The sequence below is a fragment of the Vipera ursinii genome, assembly GCF_947247035.1.
Source record: "Vipera ursinii genome assembly, chromosome: 6".
Lineage (NCBI taxonomy): Eukaryota > Metazoa > Chordata > Lepidosauria > Squamata > Viperidae > Vipera > Vipera ursinii.
In genome coordinates, this window is record NC_139515.1 from 55,827,181 (window position 1) to 55,848,152 (window position 20,972).

Below are 20,972 nucleotides of genomic sequence, written 5' to 3' on the forward strand. Positions count from 1 at the left end.
TGTAACGGATGGAAACTAGTCAAGGAGAGAAGCAACCAAGAACTAAGGAGATACTTCCTGACAGTTAGAACAATTAACCACTGGAACAACCTGCCTCCAGAAGTGGTGAATGCTCCAACACTGGAGGTTTTTAAGAAGAGACTGGACAGCCATTTGTCTGAAATGGTATAGGGTTTCCTGCCTGAGCAGGGGGTTGTACTAGATGACCTCCAAGGTCCTTTCCAACTTGATTATTATTATTATAAAACTTTTATTATTTAAATATGAAACTCAGTCAACTGAACACTCAAATTGACTGGCACTAATGGTTGACACGGGTTGCTGCCAGCATCCTAGGTATCAACCAGGTACCTCCTTAAAATGTAAGATGTTCCAAGTAGCGCAGTTTTTTGTAGCTTTGCTGGAGTTATTGCAGGAAGCTGTATTTTGCAAAGATTTTGGACATAGTTCCCAGTGCCCCAATGACAATGGGTATCACTGTTACACGTTTCATCCATAATCGCGCAGTTTCGATGACTAGGTCGTGATATTTCGTAATTTTTTCCAGTTCTTTTTCTTCGATTCTGGCATCTCCTGGTACAGCGATATCAATAAGATGTACACTTTGTTATTATTGTTATTGTTATAGTTGTTATAGTATATAGTAAAAAAAGGAAAGCATATGTTTAGCTTAATTGAAATGATACTATGTGGTATGAAAAAAACGGAGTACATTGATGTTCATTTTGCTTAGCATGTTAGTGTATGGCTTGGAGATACCTATGTATCACTTATGAGTAAAGTTAAAGTATATTGCTTTCATATCAATATACATATCAATATATGTAAGCTTTTTACATTTTAAAAATATTTTTAAATTCTTTAAAATGTCTAGATACCTACATATCTACAAATGCCAGCCATCAGATTTTGAAAAGCTGGCAAGGGGGGGAAGGAACTGGTATATAAATTGAAAAAATATATGTTTGAACTAAAGCAAGTAAGCAAACATGGTCTGAAAAAACTAAAATCAAAGTTATAAAATGCATGCTTTGATGATCTGAATGTGCAGAGGACAAAACAGATGGCTTGCAGATAAATAAACAAGTGGAAGTAAAATCCTGATGTGCCTTAGCTACTATCTTGACCCTCAGTAAAAAGGACAAAAGTGGAATATACTTGCTGAGTCAAAAACTAAAAATAATAGCCCTAATAAAGTTTCTAGGTCTCAAGGAGGTAAAGGAGTCTAATACACCCATGGAAGTTGGATACCTTAACAAAAGTGAAAGCCATAGTAAACTGGCAAATGATGAGCTTTAAGGCATTTGCTGGAAGCTTTTATTTTATTATTTTATTTTATTTTATTTTATTATTTTATTTTATTTTATTATTTTATTATTTTATTTTATTTTATTTTATTTTATTTTATTTTATTTTATTTTATTTTATTTTATTTTATTTTTTTATTTTATTTTATTTTATTTTATTTTATTTTATTTATTATTATCATTATCTGGCACAAGTAACCAGGAACCAAGAGTTTAGTTCAAAGTACTTCATGTTTATTACGTGCTACCTATACACAAGAATCTGACTTACTAATGGTCAAGGCAAATTGGAGCTAGATAAGCGTCAATGGAATTCAAGGGGAGCTGGACTCTTGTGGGAGCATAGTAACTCCACACTGATAATGTGTTTGACCCAGCTCTCAGGCTTAGCTTGGTCATCTCCTACATCCCCCCTCCAACGTGCCCCACTTCATCCATGGGCTCTTTGCAGCTGCTCTCTCCCTCCTGCATAGTCTCTTCAAAGTCTGAGTTGTCATGGGAACTTGGCAAGGGTGGGAGGGAAGTAGTCTCAAAAGAATCTTCCTCCACGGTTTTGAAGTGGCTGATGAGGCAGATGAAAATTGTTGAAATACACAAACAGCATCAGATGTTCCCTTCCTTCCCTACCCGGATGTTGAAGACCAGAGGTAGAAGGCCCATTGTAAGCCTGCTTCTCCCCAGAGTAATTCAGAGAATGTGGTCAATTCCTTCATCATTTGTGGCTAGGTGGTGGGCTGAAGGTAGGCTGACTTGGACATTCAAGAGCTGGAGCAGTGCCTTGCACAAGCTGGATTGGAATTACTGGCCTCTTTCTGAAATTAATATTGACATCATTCAACAATAGCAAAAGATGTGGTCTAGGAAAAGCTGGGCTCTTTCTTTGGCATCTAGTAAACCTGTGCAAGGTATGAAGTGAGCCATCTTGGTAAAAAAGATCTATCTCAACCAAAATGACTGTGAGGTTTTGGACGGGGATAGTGGGTTAAATCAGTAATGATTTAGAGAGACTGTATGCCATGGGAACATGTGAGGGGGGAGCGGCTGTAAGAGGCCTGCCTGCTTCTGAGGTAGGGACTTGGCCCTTCTTCATGTGTGGCAAGATGTCACAAAGTCCTTGATATCTGCTGCAGTCTTAGGCCACCAAAAGTGTCTTAATGTTCTGTGTAGAGTTTTGAACTATGCCCTGCTGTTGTGGCAAAGCTGAAAACCTTCTTTTGTGCAAGGAGGAAGGACCACTATTGTGCTCTTGTGCTTCAAAGGTCTTCCCTCCATTATGAACAAGGATATAGTACCTGACGAGACTTCCTTAAGGTAATTAATCTGGGCCCAGGAGAAGTGGCTCAGAAATTGCTTTGCCTTGATTCTGGTGGTCAAGTCCTGATGCAACCTCTCAGAGTTTGGTGGGTATGGTGGTAGCCACAAATGAGAAGCTTGTAAAATTGTGGTGGCTAATGGAGCATGTTGGGCTTGAGAATACTCTGGCTTCTGAGAAAGAGCATCAGGTTCTTCATATCTAGGACATATTGGTTGTAAAAATCAAAACATGAGAAGAATTCGCTCCATCTAATTTGTCTGGGCAAAAGCGGGTTGGCTTGTTACATGTAAATTCTTACGGTCTAATGAGAAAACATGCAACTTCCAAGAAATGTCTCTGTTGTTAGAATATGGATTTACTGCCAAAAGCTCCTTGTTAAAAATAATTCTGTTCTGGCATGGATAATGCTTGAGAAGAAGGCACAGGGCAACAGTCATCACTAGTTTCTTGTAGAAGGAGCACTCTGATGGCTACCTGAAGCAGCTGACCCAGGCCTTGGGCTCAGCCTGGACACTTCCTACAAATTTATTAGATTTCTTATGACTACTCACTCCAGAAAACTGGGTGGTTTAGAAAATCCAGGAAAAATCAGTAAATACAACAATTAAAAGCCACATAAACAAGTAACCCAGACATAAAGAACTAGAACAATAAACACTACAAAAATAAGACTGGGGTCCTACCAATACCACATTAAATGCAGGCCTGGGAACATAAACAGGTCCTAAAGGCTTTCTGGAACTCTAGGAGAGTAGGAGCTCTGGGAGCATGCTATTTCAGAGGACAGTGGTCACAATAGAGTAGACATGCTTCCTTGATTGCAAGATAGCAACATTTAATTGAAGAGGTCTGGAATGCCTTAATGTACCAGACAGAAACAACTGAAGATAGGCAGGGTCCCTCAGATAATTGGGTTTTATGTTAAGAAGGGAGATATAGGTGGCAACCAGGATCTAAAAATGCATTTGGAAGCCTACAATACCACTCACCATGCAGTAGTGACACAAGTGCAATGTGAAGGGCCAATTATTGCTCATTGCATTTTATACCAATTATAGCTTCCAGATAATCTTCACAGAAAGTCTCATGTACAGAACATTATAGTAACCCAGGTTAGGAGCTGTGGGCATGATCTATCCTACTGTTTCCCCCAAAAAAGACCTATCCTGAAAATAAGCCCTAGCTTGATTTTTATGTGTGCACTTAATATAAACCCTACCCCAAAAATAAACCCTAGTTAAGACCCCTCCCACTCCATCCCACCATCTGGTTGTATGAGGTGTTGCAAGGCACATGTGTAAAAATCAAGCTAGGGTGGGGGGGTGGAGCTTCCCCATGCACCCCGCACCTGCTTACTTCAGGGCCCCCACAGCTAGGCTTTCCACGGCCCAACACATGCCTTGCCTCACCTTGTGGCAGCGGCACCAACAGCAGCATCCCCGTCCACTTCTTCTGATTGCTGGCGGCTGCTTGTGGCAGGACGCTATGTGATGTGTCACACTGGTGCTGCTGCTCACAGTAGGAAGCCACATGGCACCTCGCGCCGGTGCTGATGCTCATGTGCGCCACAGCACAACATGCTATGTGGCCTCCTGCCACAAGCGGTGGCACCAGCATGACGCACCACATGACCTCCTGCCATGAGCAGCCACAGAAGTCGAGTAGCAGAGCGACAGGTGTCGGGGCATAGGAAGCCTGGCTGCAGCAGGCCTAAGGTAAGTGGGTAAGACATCCCCCGAAAATAAGACCTAGTGAGTACATCTGGGCTGCCAAATAGAAAGGTTGACTTGTTTTAATAGGCAGAAGACAATAGGTACATTTATTAGTGCAAGATCCAATCTGGGTTGGTCACTGGGACCAGAAGTTTAGTCTACTGAGCTTTCAGACTCAAGCTGGAGCCCATCCTCAGGGAATTTCTCTCTGCCAGGATATGTACTTTGGGCTATTCTATGCTTTGTATCTGTGTAGTGCCTTTGTATTTGTTGATTAGTGTGTTGATGGCTGGTGATTGGCTGTTGTTTCCTTATGTTGCCAAGTCCTCAACCCTTAAGTACCTGATAAGCTCATGGTAAATCATTTTGACTGACAAGGGGCCCGTTTCCAAGGCTTCAGTCATTTCCCTGACTTTCTGAAGTGTTTTAGGAGATTGGTGAGGGACTACATGGTTTCACGCCTTCCCCTACATCTGATTCATTAAAGTTTGCCTATTGGAAGAACCACTCTGTAAAAGATGCACTTTCCTGTGTGCTTCATCTTAGGCTGGCACACCTGGAGGGGAAGAATACTCATGTGCGAATGCTATTTGTGGATTTTAGCTCAGCATTCAACACAATCATACCTCAGCATCTGGTGAACAAAATGGGCCTGTTAGGTTTTAATACTCCTTTATGTAATTGGATACTTGATTTCCTTACTGATAGGCTCCAGGTTGACAATGAAGATGCTTATAGGAAGAGGCTCTGGTGGACTGGTGCAATAAAAGTAACCTGGTTCTAAATGTTGATAAAACAAAGATCAATGTAGATTTTAGAAAGAGCCGACAGTCATACTCCACTCAGTATCAAGGATGCAGCTGTAGAGGTGGTCAACAGTATTAAGTATCTGTAGGTGCAGATAACTAACAATCTGAATTGGTCTCTCCACACGTCATCTTTAGTGAAGCGCACAAACCAGCATCTGCATTTCCTGCATCGGATGAGGAGAGCACAGTTTTCTCCTTCTGTCCTGGCCACTTTTCACAGAGGCACGATTGAGAGCATTTTAACAAACTGCATCACTGTCTTTGTTATAGTTGCCACCTGCTCATGAAGTAGGAGCTAAGAATCAAAAGGATACCTAGATTATGTACAGTACAGATCTTGAATCGGGAAATACTACTTAGTGAGAGTTAATAATGGAATATCTCAATGGAGGAGGGGTGGAACTAAATAAACATAACACTTAGGTTTGTCAAGTGTGCTCTTCCCCCATAAAGACCTGCGCAGCCTCCAAGTACTGAGCCAAGACTTCAATGACTGACCTCAGCCTTGATCAGCCTGAGGTCAAGATTACCAAGTGGGTGTCATCACCATACTTTTGATATCCAGATTGATGGATGACTTCATTCAGAATTTCCTGTAGATGTTAAACAGAAAGGGACGGAGTATAGAAATCTGGACCAACAGGTTAACAGTTATCAAGGGTTATTGGATCCAGCAATGGGGAAGGAAAAAGAAAAATCTCTTTTATTTGGTTGTTATAAAAACATGAAAAGTAGTCCAAAATAAATTTTACATAGCAATCACTTGAGTCTGCTAGTCTAACTTTCGCTTGCTAACACCCACTGGGTACACTAATGCAAAAAAGAAAAACCAAAGAAAAACCATCTATTTGTGGAAAAAATATAATTGTTGGATTTAGCATCAAGCTTCATAGTGACTGCACAAGTTTTATTCATTACAATTACAGAGTAATACTTGGGGCAATTATAGAAATAAACCCCAGTTTCTTTTTTTATATACAAATTTTATTGATTTTCTGATATTACATTCACATATTTGAAAAGCAACGTGGTGGCTGGGTAGTAGTAATTCAATTACATACAGATATCATTAGTACAGATTTCAAATTGCTACCAAAATTTCCTCTCTTTTTCCCTTCATATATACTATTTGTAAATTAAAAGACAAGTTTTATCCTATCCTTCACATAGAAAATAACTTTCTTACATATATTCATAGTTTTTAGTTTACACATATTCTAATTGTTTTAACATACAATCTTTTAGACAATCAATGATGTAATAGATTTTTTAATTTTAATTTCCACTAAATTTAGATTTATCGTTTGATATTTATCTTTCCCAAGATTTTTAGTATACTCCCAATTCATCTATCACCAATCCTCACAAAATCTAATATTCAAAATACACATCCCGTTTACTTAACTTCTCACCCTCTATGTCAACAAGTTAGATACAATATAATATACTTCCTTTTTGCTAATTTTCAGTTCTAGCTTTTTTAAGCAGTAATCAAAATTTCTTGTTTCAATATTTAATGCTTCCTCTCTTCCTCTTTATAGCTGCTATCTCTTGCTTAAACTGATAATTTTTGTTTTTAACATTCCATATAGACCTATTTACTACTTTCAACAATACGTTTTAGCTTATCTACATTATTCACCTTTACATGACCTTTATGCACAAATCAATATTCAAATTAGCTGTTAGTATTTATACTGCTAAATTTTAATGACCAAAATTTTTTCTTTACCTCAGTTCATAACAATGTCTTGTTTTCAACATACACATCTTATCTATTTAAGTACATTCTGTTTCAGATTTCAATAAGATGGTTGAAACTCCATTCTTCTTGAGTCTTATTCTAGCTTTTTTCCTTTGCCAAATCATCTTCCATGTCCTTGTTTTTGTGTCATCAAATCAATATCCTTGTAATATCATGTATATTAATTGATATTAGCAAAACCATCCGATCACCATTTTTTTGAGAGGACTTGTAGGTCTAGTGCAGACATGTCAAACACAAGGCCCGGGGGCCGGATCCGGCCCGCGAAGTGCTTTCATGTGGCCCCCAAAGCCATCCTGGAAACAGTGAGGGAACGGCCCCCTCTGCCATGGCCCTGGCCCAGAGACCCTCCTTCTGCCAGAGACCCTCAGATCTGTCCCACTCCTGCCCAGGCCCCCATAGGCACCCTTGATGCCAACGATGTAGAGCTGGCCATGCCCACCCAGTAGGCCACGCCCACCCAGGCTATACCCACCCAGCCCCCTGAGGGCAATTGCAATGCTGATGCGTCCCTCAATGAAATTGAGTTTGACACCCCTGGTCTAGTGGGTCGTCTCTTTATTCTTCCATATCGACGTATTTGTTCTGAATTGTTTGTCTTCTCATCCAACTGTTCTTTTTCTAGATCCTCTAGTTACTTCTGAGTTGTATAAGAAACCTTTTCCTTTTCCAAGGTTGTTAATGTCTTTTCTGGATTTTCAAATATCAATGTTTATTTAATAGTAGATTCTTCTGTCATGGTACTTGAATGTTTAATTTTTTCTATTGTATTTTGTATAGATGGTTTTGTGGTCAAAGTTTGGGCTTTCATATCTAGGCTGTCTTCTTGTTCCTTCAGATAGCCTCTTAGTATTTCTTTTATTTTTGAAATTTTATTAAATATACGTTTAAAAACAAAAGTGGACATGATTCAACTTCCCTAGCTACAACACTACTATTAGTATTATCTTATGTTACAGAAAGAAATAACAAAAACCTAAAATACAATCTATAACAGGACAGAGTATAAAAAACTGTACATATAAGATCTGTCGGGTTTTTTTAGTAAACTGTCATTCAGTCCTCAGCGTTATATTTACGTATCTTTCAAATATGTCCATTATATAGATGCTAATAAAAAATCCTTACATTATCAACCAATCAAACAATGTTCATCTCAGCGATCCTCCTTAACTCTAACCAATTGTACAAATTTTGCCAAATTTCATAATACTCCATTTCATTCTTATTTTTGATCTCTAGGGTTAACCTGTCCATTTCAGCGCAGGATAAAATTTTATCTATTATTTCTTCTTCAGTGGGTGTTTCCTTTCTTTTCCATTTTTGGGCATATGCCAGTCTTGCTGCGGTTAAGATATGTACTAATAAGTAGAGAGATGCTTTACTGAGATTATCGTTAATAATCCCTAATAAAAAGATTTCTGGTTTTAAATCAATTTTTGTCATAATATTTCTTCCAACCAATTTTTAATCCACTGCCAAAAAATTTTCACTTCTGAACATTCCCACCTCATATGATAAGTCCCTGGAAGCCTTCTGCATTTCCAGCATATTGGTGAGATTTTTTAATCTATTTTTGCTAACCTTGTAGGGGGAAGATGCCATCTATAAAACATCTTGTACAAATTCTCTTTATAGGAGGTGGCTAGCGTTAACCTCCTATTTCTATCCCATAGTAGTTGCCAATTATCTAAGTCAATATTATAACCAAAATTTTTACTCCAGGTTAACATTGTTTCTTTTACCTGTTCTTCTAATAAATCCTGTTCTAATAAATATTGGTATATCTTTATCAATCGATCTTCTGTTCCTAGAAGAATTTTATCTAATTGTGTATGCTCTAATTTTATCCCTGGTTCTTTTTTATCTTTTCTGTATCATGACTGTATTTGTAAGTATGCCCACCATTCCAACTCTACACCATCTTCTGATAATCTTTTTCTTGTTTTCAGGTCTCCATTTTCATCTAAGAGATCTTTATATGTAATTATACTTCCTAGATTTATAAATTTGGGGTGCATAAAAATCTCTAATATAGATAGCCAATTGGGAATTTCTATATACTGTAATTTTTTTTTAATTTTTATCCACACATCTAATAGTGCCCGTCTAATATGATGATTCTGAAAATACTGATGAGCCCTATATTTTCCATCCCACATTATAGCATGCCACCCAATTTGCATGTCATGACCTTCTAAGGCTAGTAGTCTTCTATTCCTTAAATGTATCCAATCCTTTATCCATACCGCTATTGCTGCTTGATAATATTTTTCCCAATCTGGGAGGTCGAGCCCTCCTCTTTCCTTTGCATCCTGTAATAATTTTAACTTGATTCTCGGTTTTTTACCTTGCCAGATAAATTTAGATGTAACTCTATTTAAATTTTCAAAAAAATCCTTACCTAATTTAATTGGTACACATTGGAATAAAAAGAATAATTTGGGCAGTATATTCATCTTGATCGTCGCTATTCTTCCCATAAAAGAGAGCTGCAAGTTTTTCCATCTATCTAGGTCTACTATAATTTGGTCCATTAACTTATCATAAATTTCTCTTTTAAGTGTAGTACATCTTGCTGACAGTTGGATCCCCAAACACTTTACTCTTTTAGATGTCTGGATGTCATTTTTTCTACTAACTCAGTCTCTTTTAAGTTGGACATATTTTTAACGAGCATTTTAGTTTTTTCTTTGTTAACTTTTAATTTCGCAACATCTCCATAATTTTCCAGCACCTGTAATAATCTTGTTCCAGATTCTAAAGGATCTTCCAAGATGAAAACTAAATCATCCGCATAAGTATTTCATTGGTTGTGGTAAGAATTGGGATTAGTGTTTTTAACATAGCAAGAGTTTGTTGACCTTCATCTATAAGTAAATTTTGTTCCTGGTCTTCTTCCATGTTGGTATTTTAAACTAAAGGCTTTACACTTAGAAAATCCAAAAGAAAGATTTTTTTTCTAGATAGGGAATACAAAGCCTTTCACAGCTGTTGATTCAAACTTCTCAAGGTTATGTATCTTATCTATTTCCCTGGGCAGTCAGCCAGGCCCCTTTTAAAGTTTCCCTTTGAGTCCCAAAGTTGTCTTAATCTTTTCAGTTTTTCTTTCTTTTTTTCATAAGAAAGACTCCAGATTTCCAACAGAAGTAGACAATGAACAATAGAAAATAAAAAATCTTTCAATTCACACGCTTTGAGAAACAAAGTTCCAGTTGGGATTGAGTTACTTTTTTAACATTTAAAACGCCCCTGGGTATTTAGTCGCTGCTCTTTCTGGAGGGAGGGCTGAAATCCCCCTTCCCTCACCACAGGGAGGGAAGTGCTTAGCAGCTTAAGGAGGTACAGAAAGTAATTAGGGTGTAAAAGAGGTAGATCTCACCCAGTCTCTTTCACACTGCTTTAAGAGTTGCCTGGTGCAAAATGTGACTTCCGCTGTTCACAGCCTAGGGATGAGCCATAATGGCCGTTCCTTTCGTCCACCGGTTTGGAAGGATCGCCAGGTCCAACGGGAGAGTTGCGGCTCTCCCGTGATCCAGCGAGCGCCCCTCCTTGATGGTCACCTCTTCAGGGCGGCTTTTGGCCCTTTTCAGGGGCCCCCAGCGATGCGAAACTGGACAGGGGAGAGAGAGCAAGTCTCCCAGCTGTCCATAGCGGCTGCGTGACAAACTGGAAGTCAATAAACCCCAGTTTCTATGTTTTTTCCCCTGATCATATTTAAAAGCAGCCTTTAACATGCACCTATAAAAATTAAATAGAAATAAAAAAACAGCATGGATTGATAAAAACTGAAGCATTTTATTGAAGTACTATAATGGCCTGAGGAATGCAATGATTCAGCAGTTAAAAACATTGAGTTTGTTAGATGGAAAACTGACAGCCCAACTCAAGACACGAACACTGTGCAATGGGGTAAACTCCCATTATGTCTGTTCCTGCCCACCTAGCAATTTGAAAGCATGCAAACGCATATATAGGTACCATTTTGGTGTGAAGGTAACAGTGTTCCATGCTCCTTGGCATATGGTCAAGCTGGCTACATGACCATGGAAGGGTCTTTGGACAATCCTGGCTCCCTCAGCTAAGAACTGGAGATAAGCACTGCACCCTAGAGTCAGACATGGCTGTACAGGAAAAACCTTTACCTTTATCTTTATAATGGCCTCAGGTTCTTGGAGGATGACCGTGTCTATGTTACTGTCCAATAAGTTTGGAAACATATTGGGTCTTGAACTGCTGAGTTCCTTGACATTGATTTGGCAAATTCAAATAATATTCCTGAACTCTCTTGTCATTTGGGAGTGAAAAGGTCCATTGTTTTGTTTTTGTTTTCATTGCCATGTACTTTCAGAACCAGAAAAGTCCACAGAGTAGTCTAGCTGCCAACAGTTGCTAGTTCATTTAGTTCACACTGTCGCACTATTCAGGGTGCACCACAATTCAGTGAGTAGATGGCTAAACATTTAGTATTTGAACACAGATCTTTGTAACACTTATAGTGTATTGTGTTCTAGTAATCTAGATGAAATGTTAATATATATTGCTAGCCCATTTATGATATGCCATATGATAAATAAATATAATGGCCTAAGAAAGATAAGTAGTTTAACAGGCATTTTTTTATTTCTAGACATGAAGCGGGAAGAAAGTACAAATTCCTCTAGTTAGAGAAAGAGGTTGCTTTATGGGGATAAGTAATCTAGGTGAAAGATAACACACTAAGGATGCTGTAAACGGAGTCTTATCCCAAAGCATCAAATAACTATTACTTCCTAAACAGACTCTAGAAATTTAAAGTCATTCAGAATACAAAAGTATCCCAGCCTGTTTTTCAATGACACAAACTCCATTCCTACCCTTTTATCTGTTCTTCACAGCTGCTTTGTGCAATACACTTCCTCCTTCTAAAATGCTGAACCAAAACAGGAACTGAGAAGCTGTTTTTCCTTTGAGTTTTAACTTTTCTGAAACCATTTCTACAATTTCATGTTATCTGTTCACACTTCCTTGGTCAATTGGTTTCTCTTTCTATCCATATATATATATATATATATATATATATATATATATATATATATATATATATATATATACTGTTTTTCAGATCTTAACTACACTTTTTACAAAGGCATGTTGGATTCTTCTAATGTCTAACTTATTTTTCTCATTAGAATTATTTGCAATTGTGCTGTTATTATTCCACCCTCCCTCCTAACCTTAAAATTCCTATCCCCATTACCTTCTCCTGCCATAGAATCCTATTACCTATATTACTTCATTAAAGGATGTTTTGAAATTGAAAATATGTATCTAACTATATTGTTTCTTTTAACAGCTATAATTGGGGCAGGCTTGTTGCCTTGGAGTCAGTCTTGACCACTGACATCTTCCTGGAGTGGTCCTTTCTTGGCAATAATTTTTTTAAAACTGCTTTTTAAAAAATTATCGCCAGTGTGTGAAGTTAGCCCCCCCCCAGAGAAGGAAATATTAAAAGGGCAGATTATATTTCCTAAAAGGATCTTAAAGAGGCAGAAAAAGTTTTTCTTAATAGCCCCAAGTCTCCCTCCCCCAAACAGAAACCAGCTCTGTAGAAATGCAGATGTAATAATCCATTCAGGAAGGTTGGAGCCCTCCATCTAGAAGCTTAGGAAGACAAAGACAGCTAAAATCTACATACCCCACCCAAACTCTAAGACAGGAAACATAATAGGATTAACCCGCCACCACCAGAATGCCAGAAAGGCATACTCAGACTCAGGTCAAAGTACATGACACAGGAAATACAAAGCCTCACACAGGAACAGGAAAGGGCCTTGGTGGAGCAGTGGGCTAATGCCTCCTTAAGTAACACCAGCTGCCTGCAATTAGTGCAGGTTCGAGTCCCACCAGGCTCAAGGTTGACTCAGCCTTCCATCCTTCTGAGGTAGGTAAAATGAGGACCCAGATTGTTGGGGGCAATAAGCTGACTTTGTAATAATGCCGCTTGGGGGGTGGCGAAAGCCCTAATAAGCAGGCATATACATAGAATGAAGGCTATTGCTAAGCACATTGATTTGTGCTTTAGATTGTAAGCCGCCCTGAGTCTTTGGAGAAGGGCGGGATATAAATGGGATTTTTTAAAAAACAACTCCAAACAAAAGCCCAAGAGGGTATAAAAACCCACTCCCTACTACATGTGCTCTCTTTTCTCCCCCTCAATAAACTATAACCTTCTTTCTAAAGCAGTCGCCATGTTGTTTATTCCCAGCATGGACTGGACCCTGATGAAGACTTTTCTTTCAATACGTTTGTAAACTAGATTGAGAAGGAAAGGGCAAACCATGTCTATATTGCCAAGAAAAAAAAACATGGACATATTATTAGGAGACATTTATCTTATCACAATCCAGTCATTTTAAAACAAAGCAGGCATTCATGCCTTAGTTATCTCCCAAATGGACCATTGCAATGCACTTTACACAAGGTTGTCCTTGTAGAACATGCAGAAGCTGCAACTGGTTCAAAATGCAGCAGTGCAGGCAAATTATGTGTGCTCGATTGTTTCCTATCATTCCTCTACTCTGAGAACTGCATTGATTGCCCGTGTGCTTCCAGTTTCAATATATTAGTAATTACTTAGAAATCCATTTATGGCATGGGGCAGGATATTTGAGGAAAAGACTCTCCCCAATTTTGTCTACAGATCCAACAGGGAAGCCACACTATGGATCCTGTGTATTAAATAGTACCATCTGATCATGCCCAGGAAATCTTTTCTATAATAGTCTCTTTGGATGATCATCTCCTTGAAGATTAGGATACAATAGTACCAATCATTGCCAAAGTCTTTCAAGATGTGATTATGTCACTAGACAAGACAGCAGGAGCATATGGCAGATCCTGTAAGTTGGTTATGTTAATGTTTGTGATTATAGCTAATTACAGATGTATTGTTATTGGTGTTTTTAACTGCTGTTAGCCACTGACTCATAATGGTCAATTATTTAAATTGAAATAAAAATAACCCTATTAATGAAGCATCTCAAGGCCAGCTTAACATTAAGAACTAGTCATTCAATTAATGTAGTTTAAAAGCTACTTTGCAAAAACTTGGATTAATCCTATATACGCTTGTATGCAAAATGCTCTGAGGTTCTACTATAAGTTTATCAAAAATGGTAACCGAAACAGTTTCGAAATGAAATTATTAAAGGAAAGCAGGGCACAGGAGGCGGCCGTGACATGTTTCAATAAACCATTCGTACAAGTTTTTCATGAAACCACAAACGACAGCTTCCTCTCAAAGAATGGCTGTGCTCAATAAAATCTTCTCCCCTCAAAGAAGGTGCTTATCTCCATCCACTAACAGCTTCTTTCCGGTCGAGACGATCTGAGAAATCAGCACTTCGGTCATTTTCTCAAAATGGATTTTCTATATATTATACTAAACCACTAATCGTTAGATTATCTATAACGTAGCCGTATCCCTCACTACATAACCTGAGTCCCAGGCAAGAAAGAAAGAAAAGAAAAAAGAAAACCTCCCACCGTTCTCGCACGAGTCGATTTTAAATTACGCGACTGAGAGGCTTACTCAACGGACGGGCTCCGAAGGGAACCCGCGCGCAGCCTCTTAGGCCAGGCAGCCAATCCCAGGACCGATTTGGGTTTCCGCTGACCAATCAGAATACCTTTTATTGGCATATGGGCAAAGCTGTCCGTTGTTTTGTGCGCTCTGTGGAGTTGGGTACGGGTGAGCGTCGTGCAATTGTTCCTCCTCTTCCCTTTGGTTTCCCCCCTCCCCTCCGCTTTGTTGCTTGTTCCTTTTCTCGCTGCCTCAGGGAAGAGTCTGGCAATGCCCGAGTTTTTGGCGGACCCGTCGGTGCTCACCAAGGAGAAGCTGAAGAACGAACTGATTGCTAATAACGTGAGCCTGCCTGGAGGTGAGCAGCGTAAGGATGTTTATGTGCAACTCTACCTTCAGCACCTCACCGCCCGCAACGTGCCTGGAGTCCCCGCGCAGCCGGACTTCTCCAGTGACGAGGAGAGGGAGCCGACCCCGGTCGCTGCCAGGAACAGAGGGGGTAGTGGTGCTACCGTCGCTGTGGGCCGGGTAAGCGAGTTGGCGGTTCTTTTTATTTCGCGAATTGCAAACGCGCTTTTCATTTTCTCTTCACGGCCTTCCACTTTGAGGGGGGGGGAGGGCGGTAGAGTTTTCCCGCTTTCTCTGAGGGGGCGGCGCGATGTCTTGTCACTGACTGAAGGGGTGGGGAGGGAAGAGAAAGGGGTGCTTGCGCGGGGGGAAAGCCCGAGTCAACCGCTTTGGATTAGGCAGGCTGACGGGGTGCTTTGGCGAGGGGAGAATGGACTCTCAACGCATTTAAACAGACTGGGGGAAAAAGGCAGTTCAGGCCCAAATAGCGTGCAATGGTGAAATGCATACTGAAATCTTCCTAACCGACACCGGCCGCCTTTGTGCTTCTGTTGTACCGATGCTAATGTAGTCTTTACAGAATTTAAAATTTGTGAGCAACTTGCTAAGACCACGGTTTCACAGTCGTTTTTATTTGTGTGCTATCCTCACCTTCAATATATTCCCCTGCCCTGGCATTTCATTGTAATTCCCATCACTTGGCTTATCCATACTGATAGGAAATGATAGGCCTGTCAGTGTACAGGTAATCCTCGACTTACAGCAGTTTGTTTAGTGACTGTTCAAAGTTACACCGGTACTGGAAAAAGTGACTTATGACCCTTTTTCACACTTAACGACCATTCCAGGATCCCCAGGATCAAAATTTGGATGCTTGGCAACTGGTTCATATTTATGATGGTTGCAGTGTCCCGGGGTTATGTGATCACTTTTTGCGACCTTCTGACAAGCAACATCATTGAGGAAGCCAGATTCACTTAACAAGTATGCTACTAACTTAACATATACAATGATTCACTTAACAACTGCGGCAAGAAAGGTCAGAAAATGGGGCAGAACTCAATAAGTGTCTCACTGAGCAACAGCAATTTTGTACTCAATTGTGGTCATAAGTCGAGGACTACCTGTATTATACTTGATAAAATCAGGTTGAGGAAGGCTGCTTTACTGTATAATGTTCTTTTTGCATTCTCCATGTGAAAGATATGTATTAGGCCAATAGCTTCATTGCTTATTACCGAATTTCTTCTTGTTTTGTTGCTTGTCTAATACTTAGGGTTTACTTACAAGAATAAAAGCATCTTATATAAAATGTAACGTTTTTCAAGTTAATCAGTAAAATAATTTAAAATCTTTTTAAAGATATTAAGCATATTAGGAAAGGCCTCTCTTGCTGATCTTAACATGGTTCACAGTAGGAAAGCGGGTTCCATAGCTAAAGCCTCAAGCTATTTGGCTTTAAAAATCAAGAGTATTGTCTTAAATTGGGCCCTATAGAAAATTGATAGCCAGTGAAAATCTAATGTAAATTATTAAGTCCAGCTGTCTCAAGAAGAGTTGTACAGTTCTTGGCATACTCTTCACCATACTAATACAGATAGTCCTTGACTAACAATCTCAATTGATCCCAAAGTTTCTGTTGCTGAGACATTTGTTAAGTGAATTTTGCCCCATTTTATGACCTTTGCCACAGCTAAGTGAATCACTGCAGTTGTTAAGTTAGTAACAAGATTGTTAAGTGAATCTGGCTTTCCCATTGACTTTGCTTGTTAGAAGATTGCAAAAGGTGACCCCAGGATACTGCAACCATCATATATATGAATCATTTGCCAAGCATTTGAATTTTGATCACATGACCATGGGGATGCTGCAGCGGTCATAAGTGTGAAAAGTGGTCTTTTCAGTTTTTTCAATGCCATTGTACCTTCGAACTGCCACTAAATGAACTGTTGTAAATTGAGGACTACTACCCTGATGTAAGAGAGGGACCTTAAGGGGAATAGTGGAAGCTTATCTCAAGGTTAGATGAGGAAAGATTGAAGATGGTAGCTTATGAGCTGTCTGTAAATCCATTCATCTTATTCTGTCAGTTCCTACTGTGTATGAAAGAATGCAAGAGGCAAAATGGAGTGACCAATTGAGACAGAGATGCAGGTTTAGTAACTCACCAATAGTTTCATATAGTTAGCAATATCTGGGCTCCTATGGCAATATCGTGAACATGACATTAAAACTGTTACAGCTCTCAGTGTCACCAGAAACTGCAATTGTTTCTTAGTAACCTATAATTTCTATCAATCCTGCCCTTATTTAATCAGATATGCTTCAATTCCTTGCTTCTGGATCTTCATTGTGGATTTCTTTGATATAATGAACTGATTTTTTTGCCTGGCTTAGGTTTTGTTTGATTATCCTTGGCTTGTAAGGAATGTATTGCTGCTTCTGACATAAATGGGACACAGCATGTTAATGATATTATCTTTCTGAAGTTTAGCAAGTTCAGAGTGTTTTGCATTATTTAAATATTTGCTGCACATTTAAAGGCAGTTTATAGTAATTGGAACAATTTAGAACACTTAACATATACATTACTCTTTTTTACAAACATTACATAGTAAAGTAGCTAAGGTATAATGAAAAGGTAGAGGGAAAAACAACATGGGGCACTGAGAAAATAAAGATAGTGAAGATGGTACTAGGCATGTCACTTGAGAGGGTATTCTAAATTGGAGAGTAGCCAATAGGGAAAAAAATGCTCTGTGTAGCCATCTACCATGTGGTTGTAAGTCATATTATTGGGGGGAAATGTAAGGAAAGATGTTACTTCAGATGCTATAGTTTATTTATTTATTTATTTTAATCCCATTTATATCCCGCCCTTCTCCGAAGACTCAGGGCGGCTTACAATCTAAGCACAAATCAATGTGCTTAGCAATAGTTCCAAATTATGACAAATTACTTTAGGATTAGCACCTCAAATTCAAATAAGAAACAAAATGTATTAATTATCTTCAAAGGCAGCCCCATTTATGGTGCATTACAGTAATCTAAACAAGAAGTTACTGGAACAAGGCTGTCTCTTTCTAGTAAGATCATACTGGCATACCAGTCTAAGTTGGTAAAATGTGCTTCACACGCGGATTATTTATATCTTTGGTGTCAAAGATAGATCCATAAGTATCCCCAAAATGTGAAACTGATCCTTTGCAACAGTGTAACTCCATCCAGAACATAATGAATTCCTCTACTGTGAGCTGATTAACTATTTACTAACTAGTAATTTACTACTAAAATTAACTATTTGTTTTTGTCCAGCCTCAGCACAGTTTTTTTCATTGACCATAATCAATTGGCCCTTTTGCAGTCTTTTCAGCATATCCAGTGGAAAGGAAAGATAGAGCTGGTTACAATTAGTATATAACATTTTTTCTAAATCTCCAAATGATCTTACTAGCAGGGTCATGAAGTTATTAAGTAGCATGAGGAATAAAGTGGAATCTTTTACAACTGCATATTGTAAATACAGACTCAAGGAGAAATATCTTAATTGATGACAGAACCTAGTAGAATATGATGTTTTATGCATTAAGTTCATTGTGTAAAATGGATATGGTGATATCCCTCTTCCTAGGTTTGTTTATATGACACTTTCAGAAAAGACTTTAGGTGGATCTTGAAAGATAATGGGGCTTTGGGCATAGAGGTTAAGGAACTGAAACCTCAAGTAGTGTCAGTCCTTCCAGGTGAAAGTCATAGTACAAAAAGAGCACAGGGTCCTGGAATTGAACAAATAGTCACATAGATGATGCTGCTAAGATCATGAACTGAGCCGTGTACATGAGCAACTTCTTGCAATAGGACAATTATATCTCATTAGGACTAGGTTTCTTAATTTCATCAGAAGGGTGTTAAGAGCCAAAGGGAAAGCATGGCAAAAACCTAGAACCAAATACGCTGTCAACAATTGGGACATAGTGCAGGGGTCAAAGGCAGAAGCATAAGGGCAGAGGGTTGATACAGGCATGAAACTACACAGAATTGGAACATAGAAATACTGTTATGAGAATTTGGGTTGGAATAAAATGAGAAAGAAAAGTGATGTCAGTTTATTATAATCAGCCTAGATGAGTAGAACAGGACTTTTCAACCGGTGGTACGCGTACCACTGGTGGTACGTGAGCACCTGGCTGGTGGTGTGCGGCGTCACCTTCCTCCTCCCCCCCTGCCTTTCCACACCGCTCCACTCCTTCCCAGCTCACTTGCTACCAGAAAATATGCTGCTTGGCCACGGCCTGCAGAAACCCTACCGAGGGTGTGTGAAGAGAGCAGGCGCAGAGCAAGGCCCCGCCCTACCCAGGGAATTGTTGTGCAGCAACTTCTTCTTGTGCGGGATCCGTGTCGCCCTTCCCCCCTCCTTACTTCAGAAGGGCGAGTGTCTTGCTCGTCTTCCTCCCCCTCCGCCCAGAAAATAGAGCAGGCCCTGGAGGAAGAGGGCGCTGCCCACTACTAGGGAGGGCCTGGCCGGATGGATGCTTCCGGCCGAGCCAGCATGCTCCCTCTGTGGTTCCAAGGACGACTGTCACCAGTGGGGGGGGGCGACGCCTTGCAGCCGCCGCTCTTCCCACAGGGCAGAGCACCAGCAGCCATAAGGCTGCACCAACCCGGACCAAGTGAATCAGGTAGGAGGCAGGCAGCCCCTTCGCCTGTAAAAGAGCCTTGGTGGAACAGTGGGCTAATGCCTCCTTATGTAACACCAGCTGCCTGCAATTAGTGTAGGTTCGAGTCCCACCAGGCTCAAGGTTGACTCAGCCTTCCATCCTTCCGAGGTAGGTAAAATGAGGACCCAGATTGTTGGGGGCAATAAGCTGACTTTGTAGTAATGCCGCTGGGGGGGGCGAAACCCCTAATAAGCAGGCATATACATAGAATGAAGGCTATTGCTAAGCACATTGATTTGTGCTTTAGATTGTAAGCCGCCCTGAGTCTTCGGAGAAGGGCGGGATATAAATGGGATTTAAAAAAAAACACCGCCCCTTCGCCCTGCCCTGCCCCAAGAAACCAAAAGAGATGCCTCCCTTTGCGCTCTGCTCGCTCCCCGCTGAAAATGTTTAGTTTGGATCTGGGGTCCGCCAAGGAGCCAATCGGCTTTGTCAAATTCCTGCAATGGATAAGTGAGCGGTCGCAGCCGGAGGCGTCCAGCCAGCAGGGCCTCGGCGGGCTACGCAGCACCGAGCCAGAATGCCGCGCAGGGCCTGCAGCCAGAGTGGGCTCCCTTGACCCCCTCCCCCCAAAAGGATTGAAAACAGAACAGGAGGCAACTGGGGGAGGGGGTGTCACCGCCAGACAGCTGGGAGTGCATGTATCTTCGCCCCGGCGCTGCTGAACAGCTGGGAGCATCTACGGCTTAGTATTGAGGCCACCGGACATCTGGGAGCACCGGTATCTTTTCCCCACCACCAACCAGCATAGGGTCTTGGCGGCCTGGCCCCGGTGCCGCTGAACAGCTGGGAGCGCCGGCAGCCCCGCATGTCTCTGCTGATCAGCTGGGCGCTCTGGAGGCTGGAACTCCCACCCTCCAACCAGTTGTTCTCTCCACCTGGCCTACTGCGATTTCCCAATGCCCCCGCCGCGCCTGGGGGAAAATTGTGGGTGTTTTGGTGGGAGGGGTGTTGCAGCCAGTTCCTTACCCCCCTCATCCAGAGCAGGATAGGGTGAACTTTCCTTCTGCCCACTCTGCTTTTGCCCATTTTAGTGCTTTTGCCCAAAGTTTAATGCTTCGATTCCTTCTAGGTCCGTATTATGGCTTTTCCACACCCTAATCCTCCGGCAGTCTATTTTTGGGAGTTTTTCCTCTCCCCCTCCCGCCTTCGCTGCATACCGTAGTTGTGCTGTTTTTGCCCTACAAGCCACATGCAATCTGCAGCGAGAGGTCTCGCGGTTCCAATGGGTCGCTCTTAAATCCACTAAAAATTCTGCCTGAATCGGCTGGGTTTTTCCCTCCCCCTCCCACACACAAACACGCGACTGACCTCTTTCCCAGGAACACCAGCTCCGAAGTGTCCGTTACGTTGCTGAAGGAATCCAGAGAGGCTTATAATAAGCTCTCTGGGGCTAATAGCTGAAAATCGGATCTTTAGCGAAGTGGGGGGGGG

The 20,972-nt window shown here is 40.7% G+C and overlaps 1 protein-coding gene across 8 annotated transcripts in view; it reads left to right on the top strand.

Annotated features, from left to right (window-relative positions):
- The first annotated feature begins 14,591 nt into the window (after positions 1-14,591).
- Positions 14,592-20,972, top strand: part of TMPO (thymopoietin) — a 33,864-nt gene continuing 27,483 nt past the window's right edge. For 3 of the 8 annotated variants that reach the window (XM_083365614.1, XM_083365617.1, XM_083365621.1), the window contains exon 1: positions 14,593-15,000. In XM_083365614.1, the coding sequence (XP_083221740.1) occupies positions 14,743-15,000 (258 nt within the window). In that variant the 5' untranslated portion in view covers positions 14,593-14,742. Of the gene's footprint in view, positions 15,001-20,972 lie in introns of all 8 variants that reach the window. The other 5 variants (XM_083365616.1, XM_083365619.1, XM_083365620.1 and 2 more) reach the window with 2 other exon arrangements.